The sequence below is a fragment of the Geotrypetes seraphini genome, chromosome 3 (genome assembly GCF_902459505.1).
Source record: "Geotrypetes seraphini chromosome 3, aGeoSer1.1, whole genome shotgun sequence".
In the NCBI taxonomy this organism is placed as follows: domain Eukaryota; kingdom Metazoa; phylum Chordata; class Amphibia; order Gymnophiona; family Dermophiidae; genus Geotrypetes; species Geotrypetes seraphini.
The window spans coordinates 266,715,761-266,739,781 of record NC_047086.1 but is presented as its reverse complement, the minus strand read 5'-3'; the positions used below and the strand labels follow the sequence as shown (position 1 = coordinate 266,739,781).

Below are 24,021 nucleotides of genomic sequence, written 5' to 3'. Positions count from 1 at the left end.
CTCTGCTCAGACAAATGGTGACGGAACCCACAAGGGAAAAAGCGATATAAACATAAGAACATAAGCAATGCCTCCACTGGGTCAGACCCGAGGTCCATCGTGCCCAGCAGTCCGCTTACGCGGCGGCCCAACAGGTCCAGGACCTGCGCAGTAGCTCCCTATCTATACCCCTCTATCCCTTTTTCCAGCAGGAAATTGTCCAATCCTTTCTTGAACTCCAGTACCGTACTCTGTCCTATTACGTCCTCTGGAAGTGCATTCCAGGTGTCCACCACACGCTGGGTAAAGAAAAACTTCCTAGCATTTGTTTTGAATCTGTCCCCTTCCAATTTTTCCGAATGCCCTCTTGTTCTTATATGTTTTGAAAGTTTGAAAAATCTATCCCTCTCTACTTTCTCTAAGCCCTTCATGATCTTGTAGGTCTCTATCATGTCTCCTCTGAGTCTCCGCTTTTCCAGGGAGAAGAGCCCCAGCCTCTCCAATCTTTCAGTGTATGAAAGGTTTTCCATGCCCTTAATCATTTGTGTCGCTCTCCTCTGGACCCTCTCAAGTATTGCCATATCCTTCTTAAGGTACGGTGACCAATACTGAACATAGTACTCCAGGTGTGGGCGCATCATTGCCCGATACAACGGCAGGATGACTTCTTTTGTTCTGGTCGTAATACCCTTTTTAATAATACCCAACATTCTGTTTGCCTTCTTCGCGGTTGCTGCACATTGTGCCGTTGACTTCATTGTTGTATCCACCAGTACACCCAAATCTCTTTCAAGGTTACTTCCCTCTAATACTAATCCCCCCATTTGGTAGCTGAACATCGGGTTCTTTTTCCCTATATGCATGACCTTACATTTCCCTACATTGAAGTTCATCTGCCATTTATTTGCCCACTCCTCCAGTTTGTTTAGGTCCCTTTGTAGGTCCTCACACTCTTCCGTAGTTCTAACCCTTCTACAGAGTTTAGTGTCATCCGCAAATTTTATAACTTCACATTTCGTCCCCGTTTCCAGGTCATTAATAAATACATTAAACAGCAGCAGTCCCAGTACAGACCCCTGCGGAATTCCGCTCGTGACCTTCCTCCAGCCCAAGTAGTGACCCTTCACTCCAACCCTCTGTCTTCTGCCTGCCAACCAGTGTTTGACCCATCTGTGTATGTCCCCTTCCACCCCATGGTTTCACAGCTTCCTAAGTAGCCGCTCATGGGGTACCTTGTCAAAGGCCTTTTGGAAGTCGAGGTAAATGATGTCTACGGGTTCTCCTTTGTCCAACTGGCTGTTCACCCCCTCAAAGAAGTGCAGTAAGTTTTTATTGGATCTGGTCCTCACAAATGGAGAGAGTATCTCTAATGTTCGAATGGGTGCTCACCTGGGAAGTAGCGATCATCAAAGTGGAGTGCGGCCGCACGATACTTAAAGTCCTAGATTTCAAACGTACAGACTTTAATGCAATGGGAGAGTACCTGAAGAAAGCTCTGTTAGGATGGAAGGACATAAGAGAAGTGGAAAGACAGTGGTCTAAGCTGAAAGGAGCGATAAAAATGGCTACGGACCTTTATGTGAAGAAAATAAATAAAAACAAGAGAAAAAGTTCTCCAAACTAGTGGCGGAGAAAATAAAGGCGAAAGAGTTAGCGTTTGTGAAATATAAAAAAGCCCAAGAAGAGGAGTGCAAAAAGGACTACAGGGTGAAACTGAAAGAAGCCAAGAGAGAGATATGTCTGGCAAAAGCACAGGTGGAAGAACAAATGGCTAAAAATGTAAAAAAGGGAGACAAAAATTTTTTCAGATATATTAGTGAAAGGAGTATGAAAAATGAAATTGCTAAACTAAAAGATGCTGGGAACCGATATGTGGAGAGTGATGAGGAAAAAGCAAATGTGCTAAACATATACTTCTATTCTGTGTTCACAGAAGAAAATCCTGGAGAAGGACCGAGATTGTCTGGCAAAGTTGCACGAGAAAATGGAGTGGATTCTGCGCCGTTCAAGGAGGAGAGTGTTTATGAGCAACTTGAAAAACTGAAGGTGGACAAAGCAATAGGACCAGACGGGATCCATCCCAGGATACTATGGGAGCTCAGAGAGGTTCTGGCGAGTCCTATTAAAGACTTGTTCAACAAATCTCTGGAGATGGGAGTGGTTCCTGGGGATTGGAGGAGAGCGGATGCGGTCCCTATTCACAAAAGTGGTCATAGGGATGAAGCAGGAAACTACAGGCCGGTGAGCCTCACTTCAGTTGTTGGAAAAATAATGGAAGTGTTGCTGAAAGAAAGGATAGTGTACTTCCTTGAATCTAATGGGTTACAATATCCGAGGCAACATGGCTTTACAAAAGGTAAATCGTGCCAAACAAACCTGATTGAATTTTTTGATTGGGTGACCAGAGAGCTGGATCAAGGACATATGCTAGATGTAATTTACTTAGATTTCAGCAAAGCCTTTGATACAGTTCCTCATAGGATACTGTTGAACAAACTTGAAGGGCTGAAGTTAGGACCCAAAGTGGTGAACCGGGTTAGAAACTGACTGTCGGACAGACGCCAGAGGGTGGTGGTTAATGGAAGTCGCTCGGAGGAAGGAAAGGTGAGTAGTGGAGTCCCTCAGGGTTCGGTGCTGGGGCCGATCCTGTTCAATATGTTTGTGAGTGGCATTGCTGAAGGGTTAGAAGGAAAAGTTTGGAAAATATGAAAAAGGATCTGCAAAAGTTAGAGGAATGGTCTAATGCCTGGCAACTAAAATTCAATGCAAAGAAATGTAGAGTAATGCATTTGGGGATTAATAATCGTAAGGAACCGTATATGCTAGGAGGTGAGAAGCTGATATGCACGGACGGGGAGAGGGACCTTGGGGTGATAGTGTCCGAAGATCTAAAGGCGAAAAAACAGTGTGACAAGGCAGTGGCTGCTGCCAGAAGGATGCTGAGCTGTATAAAGAGAGGCGTAGCCAGTAGAAGGAAGAAGGTGTTGATCCCCTGTACAGGTCATTGGTAAGGCCCTACTTGGAGTATTGTGTTCAGTTTTGGAGACTGTATCTGGCGAAGGACATAAGAAGACTTGAAGCAGTCCAGAGGAGGGCGACAAAAATGATAGGAAGCATGCGCCAGAAGATGTATGAGGAGAGACTGGAAGCCCTGAATATATATACCCTAGAGGAAAGGAGGAACAGGAGAGATATGATTCAGACGTTCAAATACTTGAAGTGTATTAACGTAGAACAAAATCTTTTCCAGAGAAAGGAAAATGGTTAAACCAGAGGACATAATTTGAGGTTGACGGGTGGTAGATTCAAGAGCAATGTTTGGAAATTCTACTTTACGGAGAGGGTGGTGGATGCTTGGAATGCGCTTCCGAGAGAGGTGGTGAAGAGGAAAATGGTGACTGAGTTCAAAGAAGCGTGGGATGAACATAGAGGATCTAGAATCAGAAAATAATATTAAATATTGAACTAAGGCCACTACTGGGCAGACTTGCACAGTCTGTGTCTGTTCTGGCTGTTTGGTGGGGGATGGGCTGGGGAGGGCTTCAGTGGCTTGGAGGGTGTAGATGGGCTGGTGTAGGTTTTAAATGGAGATTTCGGCAGTTGATCCCAAGCACAGTGCCGGGTAGAGCTTTGGATTCTTGTCCAGAAATAGCTAAGAAAAAAAATTTAAAAATTTAAATTGAATCAGATTGGGCAGACTGGATGGAGTATTTGGGTCTTTATCTGCTGTCATCTACTATGTTACGTTAGCATTCCCGGCTTTCAAAATGAACACCTGTTGGAGTATTCTAATTCCTCAAGTTCAATCGTATCATGCTTTTAGAAAAGTATTGAAAACCTATCTGTTTGATAATTTCATATCTTAATTGTTTAGTAGTGCATTTATGATTTGTATATGTGGTGTATTTATATGATTTGCTGATTGTTCAGCTTTTCATGTTGTAAACCGCCTAGAACTCATTGGTATGGCGGTATACAAAAATAAAATTCATTATTATTATTTCAACATAGCCCTGCCATGGTTGCGGAGTGTTCACTGGATTTTATTTGGCTCCTCTGAATGACATATCCTCAGACCCCACTCGTTTGATTGCAGCCGGCGGATGCATCAGGGCTATGGCATCTGTGGCGAAGCTTCCTTTTTGGGAGCTCTCTTGTCTGCCTTGCCAAATCTCAATTGCAGTTGTTGCCATGCATATTTTATGTTTCTTCTGTCTCCTGCCACTGTATTTAATTTGGATCTAGCTGATGCTTCTGCTGAGGCTGGTTTCCTTGATTGCCCTGAGCATCTGGACTTGTAGGTGCTGATTCTTCTCATTTTCAGCGGTCTTCTGTCTGCCTGTTTACAACTGATGATCTGAAAGAACTCCATTTGGGATTTTCCACCTTCCATACTTCGAATCTGGACCGTTCTCCTGTGACTTTTCTATTCCATCCATAGTTCCTAGGTCTGGTTTCAGAACAATGTGATCCCCAGAAAGCTCTTTCTGATCTGCTACAGCTATGTCTATGCTTTATCACCTGAATCCTGCCTTTTGGCAGGTTTGCACAGCCTGAGGTAGATCTGCTGTGGCACAGGTTTTCCAACGTGGAGCCATCTCTAGTGATGAGGATTGAAGTTTCATGACTCTCAGGATCACAGGAGGCTGTATGTTACAAAATATTTTTTTCTAATATCCTCAGGTAGCCAAGTGGTGGTGGTGGCCACTTCCTTTATGGCATGTGCCTATCATTCCAGCCTGTGCATTGCCTCCTCTGTGGAAATGCATGCCTGTCGTCCGCCAGTGCTTGTTGGTGTGGCTGTGGTGCTGGGTGACCTTTATGATCTTATTCGAGTTCTTAGTACATTTTCTGCTGCTCTAGAGTCTGAGCACTGAACTCTTTAATCAGTCTTTGGATGAAGATGCTGTCTTGAGGATCTCCTCCAGCGGCTGTGCTTTCAAGGGCCAGTTTCTTGTTGGTATAGGTCTGGATGACCTCTACTCAGGTGTTGTAAATGCAGCCCTACATTGCTCCCTGTGAACCAATTTCACTGGACATCAGGATGGGAGCGTCGTTCTCTTCGTTCCCTCCGCAGGTGTCATCAGGGATTCTCAGATTTTTCCTCCTAGAGTCATTCCCAGGGCTACGATTATGTTACCTCGGGCTACTGGGCTTGATGGACCATTAGTCTGACCCAATAAGGCTATTCTTATGTTCTTAATGCGCCGATGTTGGCTGCAGCGGGCGTGGCTTCCTTACTTGCAGACTGCTACCGTTTTGTCAGGAGTAGACTCGACTTTGTCGGACACTTGTTAGTCCTCCTTTGCCTGCCTCAGGCTTGGTTTCGGGTCTCCAGCAAGTTGTCGGCAACAGAATCCAGGGTCTGCAATATTCTACAGCACCTCTTAGTCTTAGGGATGTTCCACGAATTGGGGCTTAGGCGGAGACTCCCTATTCTTCCTAGTGCCAGAAAGGCTCAGAGAATTGTGGATATATATTGGTTCTACAGTTGATCACCCCCTTCTTATGAATTCCCCTTGTCCGAATGCTCAATAGAATACATTGTGCTAGCTGCTGTCTCCAGGGGAGTTTCTAGTGTCTTTGGATCTCCCAGAGGTTTACCTCCATATTTCATTCTGCCCAGAGCAGTTCACTTCTTTATCGTTTCTGGCTGAACTTTATTCCAAACAGAACTGATCCAGAGGACAGCATCCGTAGTGTTAGCTGATGCACCAGATGAAGTTGGTTCCACAGATGGACCAGAGGTTTGTGTTTTAGCAATGACCCACTGCAGGAGTTGGGCTTGGTAGTGCATTTTAATTGTTTTGATGATGCCATGGTCAATAGCTGAATATTTGAGATCGTGTTTGGAGCAGAAATTTCAGTGTCAAATTTGTGAGATGATTCACTTGCGGGTGGCCAGGACAGTTGCCTACTGTCAGTAGAATAGACCGCTTCTTCTTCATTTCTCAGTCAATACCTCTTACCCATTCCTCAAATAGGGCACCAGTCATCCATGTGCATTTGTTTGATCTCCACATGATAATGGGGGGGGGGGGGGATAATAAGAACATAAGAATTGCTGCGACTGGGTCAGACCAGTGGTCCATCTTGCCCAGCAGTCCGCTCACGCGGCTGCCATTAGGTCAAAGACCAGTGCTCTAAATGAGTCCAACCTCACCTGCGATTCTGCTCTTACATTTGTCACCATTCATGACAAAACTCCTGTCAAGCATCACCTTGAAAAAGAGTCCACACACTCATCATTGTTAAAGATGTCATCATCTTTGAAGCCTCTGGCGAAGTCCGGGAACTTTTTGATGAGCTCTTCCACAACTTCTACTGGAACTTCATTGGATTCACAACACAGAAAATTGTGGGAGTTCTCAGGTCACAGTTTAAATTTCTTGAGCCAACCAGTTGATGCTTGGAAATCTGCCACTCTGAATTGTTTGTGCAAAATTTTTAGCAACTTCTTGGATCATCGGCCCAGAGATTTGGGCATGAACCCCCCTCATTTGTTTGAACCACCTTAATTTGGCTTCATTGACTTCATCGAGGGACATTTTCCTTCTTTTCTGCTGTAGGTCTACCAAGTAAGAACATAAGAATTTGCCTCCACCGGGTCAGACCAGAGGTCCATCCCGCCCAGCGGTCCGCTCCCGCGGTGGCCCTCTAGGTCTATCACCTGTGCTGTGGTCCCTGACTATTCCTATAACCTACCTCAACTCCTATCTGTACCCCTCAATCCCCTTATCATCTAGGAACCTATCCAAACCTTCTTTGAAGCCCTTCTTTGAAGTACTCATGTTCACTTTTTTGGATGTTGTTAGCTGTGGTTTTGCTAACACCAAAATGTTCCACCGTCTTTCTTTGGCTGCTGCTTTCTTGAAAATGTATAAGATCAACGTTTTCCTTCAATGTCAGCTCTGAGTTCTTTCCTTTTGGCCATCATGTCTCGATTAACTAAAAAATTTTCAGCAATTGTAGGATGTACCCATTATTCAGACCAGTCCTTCATGATGAAAAAATCTTTAGTAACACATGGTAATAATAAAACATGAAAAAAAAAACGTATACTAAAGAAAACATAATAATATTTAAGGGGCAAAGCCCACACCTTCTACCCCTTGGTGTAGAGTGGACTCAACTGGTCAAGTTATAGAGGGTAAATTAATATTTTGTATCGCAGTTCAATATATAACTTACAGAGGTAATCAATATATAGAGGTCAGTCTTCCATTGGGTGCATGTCTGGTCTATGAAAATTAGGTCAACTTAAGGAGGCGGTCAATGTAGGGAGGTGGTCAACTATTGAGGTTCTACTGTTTTAGTAAAATCTTTCTCCGTTAAAGATGTTAAGGCTTTAATAATTGACAGATGACAGTGATCTAAAGGACAAAAAAATAATTAATTTGTGGATTAGTAATTTTCTCCATGCCCCCCCTGTTACAAAAGCACAAGAGAGGTTTTTAGCTCCAGCTGGCATTCTGAATGCTCTGCAGTGCTCCGATGGCCATAAATTTCCAATGAGCAGTGCAGAGCATTCAGCGTGCCAGCCGGCGCTAAAAACCTCTGCACTTTTATAAAAAAGGGGGTGGGGTGGGCTTATTCATAGCTTTGATCACTTGATCCTTTTATACTAGAGAAATATTTTTCCACAGTTCATTCTTTTGCAAAGGCAAGTCATCTCAAATGGATCAATTTCATTATCAAACTGAACATTGATTTAGCAATTTTATTATTAAAATCCATGATTATACTTCTGAACATGCCTCTGGTGTATCTAAGGTAGCAATATTATCTGTTAATAAACATTTAAGGTCTTAGAGCTTATAAGGAGTTTGAGAACAACATATCTTGATTTTGTTTTAAATCTTTTCTTGTTACTACATTAAAGATTTGTTTCATAAAATGATTTTACCACAGGACTCATTTAACCAGATCTCTGATGCAACTACACCCTTTTCTATAAATGTGTTGCAATATTAACCAACTGCTTCAGTGGCGTACCTAGGGGGGGGGCGGTCCGCCCCAGGTGCACGCCCCAAGGGGGTGCACAGGAGAGAGCTGGACGGGGGACCCGCGGAGTTAAATACATCTCGAGTCGCGAGGCTCGTCTTCTGTTCCTACCTGCCCTGCCGCTCACATATAGCCGATCGGAAGTCTTCCCCGATGTCAGCGCTGACGTCGGAGGAAGGGCTTAAGCAAAGCCTGCCCTCTGATGTCAGCGCTGACGTCGGAGAATACTTCCGGTCGGCTGTTTGTGCGCGGGAGGGCAGGCAGGAAACAGAAGACGAGCCTCGCGACTCGAGCTCCGTTTTGCTGAGAGAGTTGCAAAGATGGGTTGGGAGGCAAACGCGGAACACAAAAGGGGGGAGGGAGTGCGTTTTGGACACAAGGCATGAACTTGGGAGAGAGGAAGGGAGGGAAAGAGATGCTGAGGTGGGGGATGGAATGGGTTTTTGGACACAGAAGGCATGGACTTGAGAGAGAAGAAGGGAGGGAAAGAGATGCTGAGGTGGGGGAGGGAATGTGTTTTTGGACACAGAAAGCATGGACTTGGGAGAGAGGAAGGGAGGGAAAGAGATGGTTGTGTACACGGGGAATAGAAGAAAGGAGAATTTTTGGTCATAGGGAGGGAGTGAGGTACAGATAGTGGCATACCAAGGTGGGGGGGGGGGGAGGTCCGCCCCAGGTTTATGTCCCAAGGGGGTGCACAGCTGGCCACCCTCCAGTGTTCTCCCTAGGCCGGCAAACTGCGGCTCTTTTGCCACTTGAGTGCCACTGCCGCCATCGGGAACAGGCCGGCACCGAGTTCTCCCTGCTTTTCCCTGTGGGGCCTATCAACTCTCGCCACCCGCGTCAATTCTGACGTCGGAGAGGACGTTCTGGGCCAGCCAATCGCTGCCTGGCTGGCCTAGAACGTCCTCTCCGACATTAGAATTGACGTCGGGTGGCGAGAGTTGGTCGGCCCCGCGGGGAAGAGAAGCAGGGTGAACTTGGCGCCGACCTGTTCCCGATGGCGGCAGTGTCAGCCTATTCCCCAGTGGTGGTGGCAGCATTTTCCCAATGGTGGTGGCATAGGGGAGGGCAGGGAGAAATAAAGAAAGGGGGGGACAGGGAGCCAGAAAGAAAGCAAGGGGGCAGGGTGAAACAAAGAAAGAAATGGGGCACGGAGAGAGAGAGAAAAACCAGACATACAGAAAGAAAGGGGGTATGGAGAGAGAGAAAAAGAAAGAAGGGGTAGGGTGAAACAAAGAAAAAGTTTGGGGAGGGAATGAGGTCTGGAGGAGAGGAAGCATACAGGAGGCTGAAAGAAGGGAAGAAATATTGGATGCACAGTCAGAAGAATAAAGTGCAACCAGAGACTGATGAAATTACCAAAGGTAGGAAAAATGATTTTATTTTCAATTTAGTGATCAAAATGTGTCTGCTTTGAGAATTTATATATGCTGTCTATATTTTACACTGTGGCCCCCTTTTACTAAACCGCAATAGCATTTTTTAGCACAGGGAGCCTATGAGCGTTGAGAGAAGCGTGGGGCATTCAGCGCAGCTCCCTGTGCTAAAAACCGCTATCGCGTTTTAGTACAAAGGGAGGGGGAATATTTGTCTATTTTTGTATAGTTGTTACTGAGGTGACATTGCATAAAGTCATCTCCCTTGACCTCTTTGAAAACCCGCGGAATATAAATGATAATTAACATTTTCTCTGTGTACAGCGTGCTTTGTGTTTTTAAAATTTTATTGTTGGTAGATCATTTTGACTTGGCCATAAAGATAAGGGGGAGGGAGGGGAGCTGCTGAAAGACATCTAGTAATCCTTGCAGGCTTGACTGTGCAGGGAATTATTTTTGTAAAATCATGTTTTGTTATGTGACTGGCATTATTTAGACTTTAATTTCTATGAATGAATAGAATGAAAATGATATAAATTACTTGCTTGTTTTTATGTGCGTGCGCTGAAGGAAAGTGGAGAGAGAGTGGGCTGAGGACACTGAAGGGAAATGGGGAAGAGAGAGTGGGGAGAAGACGCTGATTTATAAATTGACAATTGTACAGAATATTGTTTCTTTTTATACTTTAGGCTTGTGTGGATGGAATCGGGTGGTTTGCGGGTATGGAGACCGAGCTTATGGGGATTAGTCCAATAAAATGTTTTTTTTTATTTCTCATTATTTGTTTTATTTTTATTTGTTAATTTGTAAAGTGGTGATTGTTATGTATCAGTTTTTTCAAATTTACATCTACTGTCTTTATATTTTGCACTGTACTAGAGGACATGTGTTACTGTTTTTGTGATGTTGCATTGTATCCAGGGTCTGGTTTCTTGGAGGTTCAGTTTAACTTTTGTCTACATATTTCTATTTTTAGTTTGTGATTATTCCATATTGGGCGAGGGTGTATCTCTGTTCTGTGTGTATGAAAAGAACATAGTTTTTCAGTTGGCATTGACTACAGGATCAATTGACTGTGCGGGATCTGGCTTGTTTAGTTTTACAATGTATATGTTGGTGTTCTATTGCTCACTGCAGTGTTTAAGATGCTGCCTTTTCCTAGGTACACTCTTGTTGTGTGATATGTGGATTTTTACTAAAAATCATATTTTTCATATAGATGGGGGGGGGGGGGGTGTCAAAAAATGATGAGCCCTGAGTGCCACATACCCTAGGTACGCCACTGAACTGCTTCCATTTCAAGGACAAGAAGATCGCTTATTCTCACATATGGATGACATCATCCACGGAGGTGACCTGGGGAACTACAGACCGGTGAGTCTGACCTCGGTTCCAGGGAAAATGGCGGAAGCTCTGATAAAAGACAGCATCGATGAGCATTTTGAAAGAAATAAACTTCTAATCACAAGCCAACATGTCTTCTGCAAGGGGAGATCGTGCCTAACGAACTTACTGCACTTCTTCGAAAGAATTAACACACGGATGGACAAAGGGGACCCCATAGACATTGTATATTTAGATTTCCAAAAAGCCTTTGACAAGGTACCCCATGAATGCCTACTTCGGAAACTGAAGAACCATGGGATCGAAGGAGACGTACACAGATGGATCAGGAATTGGTTGGCGGGAAGGAAGCAGAGGGTAGGAGTGAAGGGCTACTATTCGGACTGGAGGAGGGTCACGAGTGGTGTTCTGCAGGGGTCGGTGCTCGGACCGCTGCTATTCAATATATTTATAAATGATTTAGAAACAGGGATGAAGTGCAAAATAATAAAATTTGCAGACGACACAAAATTATTTAGTGGTGCTTGGACTAAAGAGGACTGTGAAGAATTACAAAGGGACCTGAACAATCTAGGGGAGTGGGCGACGAGATGGCAGATGAAGTTCAATGTAGAGAAATGTAAAGTATTGCATGTAGGAAGCAGAAACCCGAGGTACAGCTATACGATGGGGGGGGGGGGGATGTTATTGAGTGAGAGTACCCAAGAAAGGGACTTGGGGAAAATTGTGGACAAAACAATGAAGCCAATGGCACAGTGCGCAGCGGCTGCTAAGAGAGTGAATAGAATGCTAGGTATAATCAAGAAGGGTATTACAACTAGAAAGAAAGAAGTTATCCTGCCGGGGTATCGGGCGATGGTGCATCTGCATCTGGAGTACCGCGTCCAATATTGGTCACCATACCTTAAGAAGGATATGGCAATACTTGAGAGGGTTCAGAGAAGAGCGACGCGACTGATAAAAGGTATGAAAACCCTTTCATACACTGAGAGAGTGGAGAAACTGGGGCTCTTTTCCCTGGAGAAGAGGAGAATTAGAGAGGATATGATAGAAACTTACAAGATCATGAAGGGCATAGAGAAAGTGGAGAGGGACAGATTCTTCAAACTTTCGAAAACTACAAGAACGAAAGGGCATTCGGAAAAGTTGAAAGGGTACAGATTCAAAACCAATGCTAGGAAGTTTTTCTTCACCCAACAGGTGGTGGACACCTGGAATGCGCTTCCAGAGCGCGTGATAGGACAGAGTACGGTATTAGGGTTCAAGAAGGGATTGGACAATTTTCTGAAGGAAAAGGGGATAGAGGGGTATAGATAGAAGACTACTGCACAGGTCCTGGACCTGTTGGGCTGCCGCGCGAGCGGACTGCTTGGCACAATGGACCTCTGGTCTGACCCAGCAGAGGTACTTATGTTCTTAAACGTAGAAGTTTTGAGTCAGCCACACCGCGCATGTGTGAGTGCCTTCCCGCCCAGTGCAGGGCGAGTCTCCTCAGTTCTCAGTTTTCCGCGGAGCTGAGAAGTCCGTCTTTGACACTCTGCGGTAAACTTTGTTGCTTCGTGCCTTCTCGCACCGCAGTTTGTGTTCGTTTTTCTTCACGAATCGCTGTGTTACTTTCTTTTTTTTTTTTTTTTTTTAAATAGACTTTAAATTTTCTTTGTTCGACTGGCAGGGCAGGCCGCGGGCTTCGACTTTGCAGCGACTATTTTCCCTCCTATGTCCTGGCCAGCAATGGGCTTCAAGAAGTGTAGCCAGTGCCAGTGTGCGATTTCCCTCACTGACCCACACCGTTGGTTCCTTAAGTGCCTCGGGCCTGACCATATACCTAAGTCGTGCGAGCGCTGTGCTACTCTTTAACCTCGAGCCTTTAAACGTCATCGTATTTTAGTGGAGAAGCTCTTCGGGATGGACTCTTCAGTGACACCCTCAACCTTGAGCGCTGCCTCGGTCCCATCTTCCACCGAGGGTCCTCCTGCTTCCACAAATCCGACCTCGAGTCTCATCCGACCTTTCTCGTTTGGGACGTCTCTGACCTCGAGTAAACCTGCTGTATCTTCCCCTGAGCTTCCCTCAGGTCAGATACCTAAGCAGAAGGTTCCAGCGGTGATCCTCAAGCTACCCAAGACCTCCAAGTCCAAGCACGTTTCCACTGCCGCCTTGGAGCTTATAGCCTCTACATGTGGTCCAATTTCAGACTCGGATCCACAATTGCAGGCTTCTCTCCAGACCCTGTTGTAGCAGCAATTTGTTCAATTATTGAGCAAATATGGTTCTGCCTTGACTCCGCTTCCAGCAATCCAGCCTGGGCAATCAGCAGTCTCCCACGAAGTTGAGTCCCTGTCTGTGCCTCGTGCTGAAGTTACACACACAATGCAAGGAGCAGAGTCTTTGCGAGTATCTCGATGGGAATCTCCACACTCGAGGCAAGGAGTAGATTCTTTGCGAGTGTCTCGACAGGAATTCTCACACTGCATACAAGGAGTAGAGTTTTTGGGAGTGCTTTGAGATTCCTCGATCCAAACCACTGAGTTTAGATCTATGGCTTCTAGCCCTATTCATTCTCCTTCAGCTTTGCCTGTTTCCATTCGTAGGGAGAAGTCTCCTCGATCCTATTCAAGATCTGCTTCCAGGCATCACTCTCGTCATCGATCGAGGCCTTCTTCGCGGCATCCATCGAGGTGCAGGTCTTCTTCCAAAGAACAGCTTTCTTTGTCCAGGCCTCATTCGAGACTTAGCTCTTCGAGGCCTCCAACTCCTCGATCGAGGTCACTGCTTCCAGATCACGAGGACTCAGCTGCTTCCATTGCCTCCTCCAAGTCTCAATATTCTTTGGATTGCCTTTTCTTCAGAGAGGCGTCTCCTTCGTTTTCTGCTCGAGGCAGGGCCTCGGCTGATCAGCTGTCTTTCTCCTCTTTCCTTCGTCAGATGGCGATGACCTGGACATTAAATTAGATGCTGGTTCTAAGTACTCTAAGGAATATCTCAAGGAAATGCATCTGCCTTAACCTTCTGCAGTCTCTCTAAAGCTTCCTCTTAACTGGCTTTTGTCTCACTTTTACACGCTGTCTGGAGACTCCTTATGCCATTCCTGCTGTTCCAGGCTTGGACTCAAGGTATAGAACTCTCCTTTGCAAGAGCTTTGAAAATTCACAATTATCTCATCAATCCCTCCTTGCGGAGTCCTCTTTGAAAAGATCCCATCCTTCCAGGGTCTATGCCGCAGTTCCTCCTGGAAGAGACAGTACGACCATGGACAAGTTTGGACGTCGTCTTTATCAGAATTCTATGATGTCCTCCAGAGTCCTCAACTACAATTTTGTCTTCATCACTTATCTCAAGTTCCTTATTGATATTCTTCCAGGTTTTCTGAAGAACCTGGATTCACATAGACATTTTGAGTTCCAAGAATTCACTGCTACTCTGTCACAACTCAGATTGCATCTTCTACAGTCATCTTATGATGCCTTCGAACTGTGCTAGGCCACTACTTTCTCGGTGGCGATGCGCCGCTTGGCCTGGCTTCGCACCATCGATATGGATCGTAATCTTCAGGACCGTCTGGCCAACATTCCTTGTACAGGCAATGATCTCTTTGATGAATCCATAGAGGCGGCCACTAAGAAATTGTTTGAACATGAGAAGTCCTTTGCCTCCAAAGCCAAAGCTAGCTCCTTCAAAATCTTCACGCCCTGAGGCGTTATACTTCCAGGGTGGCTCATTACTCTCGAGCACCTCCCAAGAAACAACAGCAGCAACAGAAACCTCAGCCTTCTGCTGTACCTAAGGCTGTGCAGTCTTTTTGACTGTTTAAAACAGAGCATAACCTCCATTGTTCTGCCTCTGTCCTCCCTTCCTCCCATAGGCGGTCGTCTCCATCTTTTTTTTCCATCGATGGGAGACAATTACATCCAACCTTTGGGGACTATCAATCACCACTGTATTGCGCAATGGTGCGGCCGCATCTGGAATACTGTGTCCAGTACTGGTCGCCGTACCTCAAGAAGGACATGGCGGTACTTGAGGGAGTCCAGAGAAGAGCAACTAAGCTGATAAAGGGTATGGAAAATCTCTCATATACTGACAGATTAAAACAGTTAGGACTGTTCTCCCTGGAGAAGCGGAGACTTAGGGGAGACATGATAGAAACCTTCAAGATCCTGAAAGGCATAGAGAAAGTGGACAGGGACAGAATTTTCAAACTAAGGGGAAGCACAAGTACAAGAGGGCACTCGGGGAAATTGAAAGGGGACAGGTTTAGAACAGACGCTAGGAAGTTCTTTTTCACCCAGAGGGTGGTGGATACATGGAATGTGCTTCCAGAGGCTGTGGGGGACAGGAGCACTGTACAGGGATTCAAAGAAGGTTTGGATAGGTTCCTAGAGGAAAAAGGGATTGAGGGGTACAGATAGGTGTAGAGATGGGTTATAGGGATAAGAGTAGAGGTAAGTTATAGGAATAAGAGTAGAGATAGGTTGTAGAGCTAGTCAGGGACCACTGCTCAGGCAGTGGGCCTGATGGGCTGCCGCGGGAGCGGACCGCTGGGCAAGATGGACCTCTGGTCTGCCTCAGCGGAGGCAACTTCTTATGTTCTTATCAGGTCTGATGCAACCGGAAACAGGAAGTTGCAACAGAGCAGAAGATTGAACATTGAGCAGCCGTGCGAGCGCGGCTCTTTGAAAGCGTGCAGGTCGCTGAAAAAGAAAGCCTGCAAACTAAGGTGAGGTGAAGGGAGGGAGCTGGCTTAACGCTGCGATCGATCGGGCGTGCGGGTGGGGGCTGCGGGGACTGCGCGTGTTCCCGGCTCACACTGGAAGGAGAGAGTGAAAGGGAAAATGATTCTGGGCCAAGGGGATGAAGAGGGAAAGAAAAACCCACAGCAGGAAAGAAAGGGGAGGACAGGCAGGTGAGCCAGATGCTGGAAGCAGGGGGGGGGAAGAAAGAGGGAAAGAATCTAGATGGGGTTGAAAAGAAGAGACACACTGGTATGGAAGAGGAAGATAGGAGAAATCTGGACACAGGAAGGTAACAGAAAGAGGGAAAATTATGTACATGGGGCATAGGGACAGAGACATAAAGGGGGCATAGGGACAGAGACATAAAGGGGACATGCCATGGGGATGGTATATGGACACAGGGGGGGGCAATGGCAGATATATAGGGGAGATATTAGAAATGGGGAAAATAGGAGCACAGAAGCGAGATGGTTTGTGGGGATGGGACAGGGACCGAGTTTGCAGGCTCCAGTGGCTTGCACAAATTACATTGTAATGTGCCACGAAAATAAGTGGGAGGAAGGTAGATAGATAGGCCATGTGAGAGGAGCTGAAGGGTGGTAGAAAGGAACAGATGGTAAAGGAGGGAGGGAAGGGTGGTGGTAGAAAGGAATAGAACAGACATTGAAGGAGGGTGGAGAGGAACAGACCTTGAAGGGAAATGTGGAAGACAGAGTGGGGAAAAGATGCTGGAAGGGAAGAAGACAGATGCCAGACTATGGGGGAGCGGAGGGAAGAAGATGGGTGCTAGACCAATTGGGGGGGGGTGTGGTGAAGGGAGAGGCACAGTAACAGCAAATGGAAGACGCAGAGAGAAGACACACAGTGGATGGAAGGAATTGAATGAGAAGATGTGGAAAGCAGAAACCAGACAAAAAAGGTAGAAAAAAAAAATTATATTTATTTATTTATTTTTTGCTTTAGGATAAAGTAGTATATTAGTTGTGTTGATAAAAATTTATAAACAAAGCCCTGCCAGCTGAACATCTCTTTCTCTAGTTCAGCAGCAGGAACTTTGATTTATAAGAAAGGAATAAGCTAAATATTACAGTACTAAGGCTTATATGGATGCTGCGGGGATGGTGACGGGGCGGTGAATGGGATGGCAGTGGCGGTGACGGGGCGGTGAAAGGGATGGCGGTGACGGTGACTGGGCGGTGAAGGGAACGGCGGTGACGGGACAGTGCAGAGGATGGTGGGCCGGGGACGGGGCAGTGACGGGGACAGATTTTTTCCCCGTGTCATTCTCTAAGCAGCAGCTCTCAGGAACCATGATCTTCAGGTGTTTCCCTACCTGGCGACTGGCTTATCAAAGTTTCAGCATCTCAGGGGGTTATTGTAGCGACCCAATGGACTATGTGGTTCCTCCAAAGCTTGGGATTCGAAATCAACTTTCCCAAATCCCAACTTCAGCCCTCTCAGAATCTACAGTTCATCGGAGCTGTTCTGGACACTATTCAACTCAGAGCTTTCCTTCTTCAACAACGTCTGGATGCTCTTCTTCAACTCTGTGAGGCAGTGTCTTCCTGCTCTTCCATCTCAGCGAGACACATGATGGTGCTCCTGGGTCACATGGCCTGCATAGTACACATGACTCCTTTTGCCAGACTTCACCTCAGAATTCCTCAGTGGACGTAGGCTTGTGAACCACTGTCTCGACACATTACAGTCACTCCTGTTGAGACAGTCTCTCTGCTGGTGGATGCTATCTTCCAATCTCTCCAGAGGTTTACTGTTTCAAACGCCCCCTTCATCAGAAGGTCCTCGAGACAGATTCCTCGACCTACGCTTGGGGGGCTCATCTCTATGGTCTCCGTACTCAAGGTCACTGGACCAGTACGGATCGTCAGTGTCACATCAATCTGTTGGAACTTAGAACGATCTTCAATGCTCTCAAAACTTTTCAACACCTTCTTCATGATCAGGTAGTCCTCATTCGGATGGACAACCAAGTCGCCATGTACTATGTCAACAAACAGGGAGGAACGGGGTCTCTCTCCCTTTGTCAATAAGCTCTGAAGGTTTGGGACTGGACAATACTCCACAACACCTTCCTGAAAGCTGTTTACATCCAAGGGGCGAAAAACTGTTTGGCAGACAAATTGAGTCGTTTTCTGTAACCTCACAAATGGACACTCAATTCCTCGCCTCTTCATCACATTTTTTCTGTGGGGAACTCCTCAGATAGATGTTTTTGCATCTCCCCACAACCACAAACTGCCTCAGTTCTGCTCCAGGATACCTCAAGGCAAATGCTTTTCTACTGGAATGGACAAATCTCTTTCTGTATGCATTCCCTCCATTCCCTCTCATTCTCAAGATTCTTGTCAAGTTGAAGAACGATCATGCCACCATGATTCTGATAGCTCCTCGGTGGCCGAGACAACCTTGATACTCCCTTCTACTTCAACTCAGCAGCAGGGAACCATACCTTCTACCAGTTTTTCTGTCTCTGCTTACACAGAGTCAGGGATCTCTACTTCATCCCAACCTGCAGTCTCTGCACTTGATAGCTTGGTACCTCTCAACATAACTCCTCTTGTTTTCTCAACCTGTAAGAGACATTTTGAAGGCTTCTAGAAAGCCTGCCACTAGACAATGCTACAACCAAAAATGGACTAGATTTTCTACGTGGTGCATCTCTCATGATACGGAGCCTCAAGATTCCTCCTTATCTTCTGTTCTAGATTATCTTTTGCACTTATCCACCTCTGGCCTCAAGTCTACATCGATCTGAGTTCATCTCAGTACAATTGCTGCTTTCCATCAGCCTATTGAAAGAAAACCCCTCTCTGCTCATCCGGTGGTTTCCAGATTTATGAAAGGACTTTTCAATGTTAAACCTCCTCTCAAACTGCCTCCAGTGGTTAGGGATCTCAATGCTATTCTTGCTCAATTGATGATGCTTCCATTTGAACCAATGTTTATGGCTCATCTGAAGTATCTCACTTGGAAAGTGGTGTCTCTCATTGCCCTCACATCTGCTTGATGAGTAAGTGAGCTGCAAGCATTAGTTGCTGATCCAGCCTTCACAGTTTTCCATAATGACAAGGTGGTCCTCCATACTCATCCTAAATTCTTACCTAAAGTGGTTTCAGAATTTCATCTCAACCAATCTATTATACTTCCAGAGTTTTTTCCAAAGCCTCATTCTCATCCTGGAGAATCAGCTCTTCATACTCTAGACTGTAAACGTTCTTTGGCCTTCTACTTGGACCGCACAAAACCACACAGAACTGCTCCTCAACTTTTTGTCTCCTTCGATACAAACAAGTTGGGACATCCAATCTCTAAGCGTACCATCTCCAACTGGATGGCTGCTTGTATCTCTCTCTGCTATGCCCAGGCTGAACTACATCTACAGGGTCGAGTCACAGCCCACAAAGTCAGAGCAATGGTAGCTTCAGTAGCTTTCCTCAGATCTACACATATTGAGATTTGCAAAGCTGCTACTTGGTCCTCGGTTCATACTTTCACTTTTCACTATTGTCTAGATGTTTTCTCCAGATGGGATGGCCATTTTTGTCCAGAGAGTATTACAAAATTTATTCTCCTAAGTTGCCAACAGTCCCACCATCCCATTCTGATTAGCTTGGAGGTCACCCATATGTGAGAATAGGATGCCTGCTTGTCCTGGAATAAAGCACAGTTACTTACTGTAACAATTGTTATCCAGGGACAGCAGGCAGCTATTCTCACAACCCACCCACCTCCCCTGGTTGGCTTCTCTGCTAGCTGTCTGAACTGAGGAGACTCGTCCTGCGCTGGGCGGGAAGGCACTTGCGCATGCGCGTTGTGGCTGACTCGAAACTTCTACATTTCTACAAGCAAGTCTGCTTGCGAGGCTGTCCACCATCTGGGCTCCATGGATGACATCACCCATATGTGAGAATAGCTGCCTGCTTCCCTGGATAACAACTGTTATGGTAAGTAACTGTGCTATTCCATTAGTACCAAATTCTTGAAGCCCTGATAGTCCTCTCTGATGTCACCAAGAGATGGAGCTTAAACTGTTCTGGCTCGAATTTGGCACTAGTGATGGTAAAATAGGAAAACTATGGAATCAGTTTTAAGTAAGCACAGGTAGAAAAAGCTCAAGCAGGAGCAAAGAGGCTGGTAAGCAACTTAATAATTAACATCAGTATTAAAAAAAAAACCAAAAACAACAGCAGCAGCTTTTATTTATGATGTATATTAAGGTTTGATTGGTTGACTTTTTTTTTGCTTTTATAAGCTTGCACTCCTAAACAGTCACAAATAAGAAAGCAATAATCAAATCGAAAAGAAAAAATGGATTAAGAAATAAATACAAACAATACAGCACATATTTAATGTAGAAATAACATTCCAATAAATAACTAATTATAAAATTTGTTGATTGTTTTGTAAACTTATATTCATCTTTAAAAGTAGACTGATAAGGTTTTTCTGATGCACAAAAGGTCAGAATGGAGGCTTGTTTCTTCAGGTACACCTGAATATTACATTTCATTTTTTGTTATCCTGTTTGCCTCCCTGCTGCTGTTACACCACTCATCAAAAACCCTCACTTGGCTCTACCTGCCCTTCCAACTATCGTCCTGTCTCACTCCTCCCATTCTTATCCAAGCTATTTAAACATGCTGTTCACCTCTGTTGTCTTGACTTTTCATCTCAAGCTATCCTTGACCTGCATCAATCGGGCTTTTACCCTCTTCATTCTACAGAAACTTTCCTTAAGAATGTTTCCAATGACCTATTCCAAATCCAAAGGCCTCTACTTCATCCTCATCTTTCTTGATCTATCTGCAGCTTTCGACACGGTAAATCACCACCTACTTATCGATATGCTGCAAATGTTTCATGCATATTCATTGTGGATATCCTGAAAACCTGACTGGCAAGGGGGTACTCCAGGGCTCAGTTGAGAAACACTGTGCTAAACCATCTCTCTCCCCTTCTGTCTGTTCAGAACTCTGCTGTACACCTCATATTCTATCAGTGTCGCTGTGCCCACATTACCCCTTTTCTCAAGTCACTTCATTGTCTTCCTGTCCATTTCTGCATACAGTTCAAACTCATCTTACTGATGTACTAGTGTATTTTCTCCACAGCTCCTTAGTATCTCTTCTCTCTGTATACTCTGCCCCGGGCACTCCACCCTTCACTTCTGTAGCCAACTCCAGACTCTGTCCTTTCTACCTTGCTGCACTGCATGCCTGGAACAAACTGCCTGACTCGATACGCAGGCTCTGTCTCTGGCAATATTCAAATCCAGACTCAAAGCACCACTTCTTTGAAGATACTTTCAGTTCCAAACTCCAGCCCACCTTCTAAGCATCAATATCTGTCTTATCATTCCCTCCGTTATTCCCCCACATGAACACAGTGTATTGATGCACCTTCTTGTCCAGTGTGACTGTCTTGATTAGATTGTAAGCTCTTTTGAGCAGGGACTGTCTCTTCTGTGTTTTGATGTACAGCAATGTGTATGTCTAATAGCTCTGTAGAAATGATTATTATTATTAGTAGTAGTAATGTGCCACATGATAATGGTATTTAACTTATTTTAATCCTTTAAGAAATTGCTTTTTTTTTTTTTTTATAAAAGTTTTTGATGATGGTGATGAGAAGACTCTTAGAAGATCTTCGCTCTGCCTAAAGGGAGGAAAGCATTTTGCTGAAAGTGAAGTAAGTAATCATTTATGTATTTTTTGTGCCCTAATCTTGCTGCTTACAGCAAGAAATAGCCTTTTGCCTTTTCAAACAACTATTTAATTAATTGTGTTTTTTGCAAGAGTTGACACTTGTTAACCATATGCATGGTTGAGTTGCATTATTATGACCACATAGAAACATAGAGTATGACGGCAGAAATGGGCCATCAAGTCTGCCCATTCAAGAACCCTCCCTCCTCGAGAAACCTGCTAATATCCAGAATAACCACCTCTGGCTGCACAGATGGCAGCCAGATGCCGTGGGAGTGACTCAGTAAGATGCCAGATGGTTGCTAGAGTACATGAAGCCACGAAGACTGTAGTGCGTCTGACTGTTTGATGGGTGCATTGTGGTGGATCCAGTGTCGATCGAGGTAGTCTCAAATGTGCTTGATTGGGTTAAAGTCAGGAGCCAGGGAAGTAGCTAGAAGTCTTGGTCATGCTCTATGAATCACTTGCAAACAATTCTGGTGGTATGTGTTTGAAAGATCTCATCAGCCATAGGGAAGACCGTCAACATGTATGGGTGTACTTGATCGGCAAGGATGGAGAGATGCCCATAATATTCTGCCGCCGTTTGTCTGGTAGCTGATGATCATGCCTTTTTCAATGTCTGATAAATCATACTTTTTCCCCATGACAGCCACAGTTGCTATATTGGTAACTTACTGACAATTGTACCTTATATACCCATGAAGTCTGTGCACGACAAATGCATTCGTTCATGGGTTGTGTGTCCCTGACGTCAGAGGTAGGCATTGGTCATAATAATGTGACTCGACTGTGTATGTTACACATGCTACTATAGTGGAAAATCTCCTCTTAAATTTCTGTAAACAGTCATTGGCAGTATTCAGAATAATTTTCTTAGTGTCAGCTCTGCCATTCCGCACAAACGGATGTTATCCCTTTCTACCAGCTGGTGGCGGTAGAGGAAACTGAATTTTGCCAGTGACATCACCGGCATAAGATTTGGTGCTCCCTAGAACAATACAGTGGTTTTCCTCTACCTTCAGCAGGTGATAGATCTTGATGATGCTTCTGTGCCTGGCCTAGTTCCATGCTCTGCTGGCTGTAGCCACACAGCGTGGTTGAGCCTCATGGCTAATCCCAGGTCCAAAGATATTTCATTAATTAAAATAATAATCAGAATGAAATTTTCAGGTCATTAGTTCTTGTGAACTGGAAGTAAAAAATATCATTTTTTTGTCATAATGAAAATTGGATAAGATCAAAAAATTTGTTGACTCAAATAAGAACTATTGTTTAAGAAATTTGTGGTTTTTAAAAATAATACAGTAAAACAGGAAATACAATAACCTGCTCAGAACTTGATATAATATGCAACAACGTAGAAAACAATATTTAAACAGGTGTTGTAGGCATATTGAATCACAGTTTAAGATCCCCCTTCTTCATCTCTCTTCCCATTTTAAAACCTAAATATTAGCCAGAAGCAAAACTAAATAAAAATACATCTTGAAGTTATATATTTAAGTCATTCAAAATTATAGAATGCACTCTGACAGTAATGGTGTCCATAAATGGTGTCCAGAGTTTAAGAAATCTCCATTTAATACTTCACTATCTCAAAGCTACTGAGAATCTTTTCATAGATAATAGCTCATGTACAGGCCGGTAAGACTGACTTCTGTGGTAAATAAATTAATGGAAACACTTTTAAAACAGAAAATATTGAAGTTTCTGGAATCCATTGGATTACAGGACCCGAGGCAATGTGGGTTCATTTAATTTATAATTTTAATTTTAGTATTATGATAAAATGTTTTAGAATTATAATATGATATGTTTTCTAAATGTCAATTTCTTTCCTTTTTTGTTTATTGGAGTTCTTTTCAGAAATGTAATTAAGTTATGATGTAAACCGCTTTGATACTTTTTGGCTGTATAGGCGGTCTATAAAGATTTTAATAAACATAAACGGATCTTGTCAGACAAATCTGATCAATTTAGAATTGGAAAGAGGGAGAGCGCTAGATGTATATTTAGATTTTAGCAAAACCTTTGACAGTTTTCCACACAGGTGTCTAATAAATAAATTGAGTGCCCTTGGGATAGGCCCCAAAGTGACAGACTGGGTCAGGAACTGATTGATTGGAAGGCAACAAGAGAGTAGTAGTCAATGGAGATCGCTCTGATAGTTCAGTTCTTGGGTCTGTTCTTTTTAACATTTTTGTAAGCGATATTATCCTAGGACAAGCAGGCAGGTGACATCATCCATGGAACCTGGTACCATTTTGCCAGCTAGCGTCTCAGGTCTCCACTGCATCGAGTCCCTTGATTCCAGCCAAGAGCAGATGCCAATGGTTTTTCTTGTTGTTCTTGTACCATCCCCTCTGGAGGCTGAACTCATGAGTTCTTGTATGTCTGATAGCTTCTGCTGCAGGGTTACTAAAACGTGTTCCCTCCCCTTTGAGCTACTTGCCCGGGAGCTTCCTGTCATGCTCAGTTTTGATCTTGCAGCTTCTGTGAATGGTTGAAATCAGTCTGTTCTGCTCGTGATTTGTTTTCAATTCCTAGTCTTTTTTTTATTTTTATTTGTGGGTTTGCCCATGTGCTGTGGATCAACTCTGTGTGAGTGATCCTTCGGCGGGAAATCGCAGACATCTTAAATTTTGTCTGCTTCTGGAGGGTTCTCTGTAAGCTTAACCTGCAGTAAGCCCTCTGGACAGCCTGCAGATTGGATCGGGACTCTAGGATCGGGAGCCATCTTGCCCCTGGTTCGTCCACAAAGGGGTAGAGTGCAGGGTGCTGCGGTTCCGTGGAGGTACGCCATGATTGGAACTGGATTGTGTGTCTTCCCTAATTTCTCTGAGGGGTCCTGGT

General features: G+C 44.6%; 1 protein-coding gene across 7 annotated transcripts in view; it reads left to right on the top strand.

Moving 5' to 3' along the window:
• The window catches only part of ARID4B (AT-rich interaction domain 4B), an 852,780-nt gene that overhangs the window by 147,063 nt on the left and 681,696 nt on the right, over positions 1–24,021 (top strand). For all 7 annotated transcript variants that reach the window (XM_033937320.1, XM_033937318.1, XM_033937319.1 and 4 more), the window contains exon 6: positions 21,069–21,148. In XM_033937320.1, the coding sequence (XP_033793211.1) occupies positions 21,069–21,148 (80 nt within the window). The remainder of the gene's footprint in view (positions 1–21,068; positions 21,149–24,021) is intronic.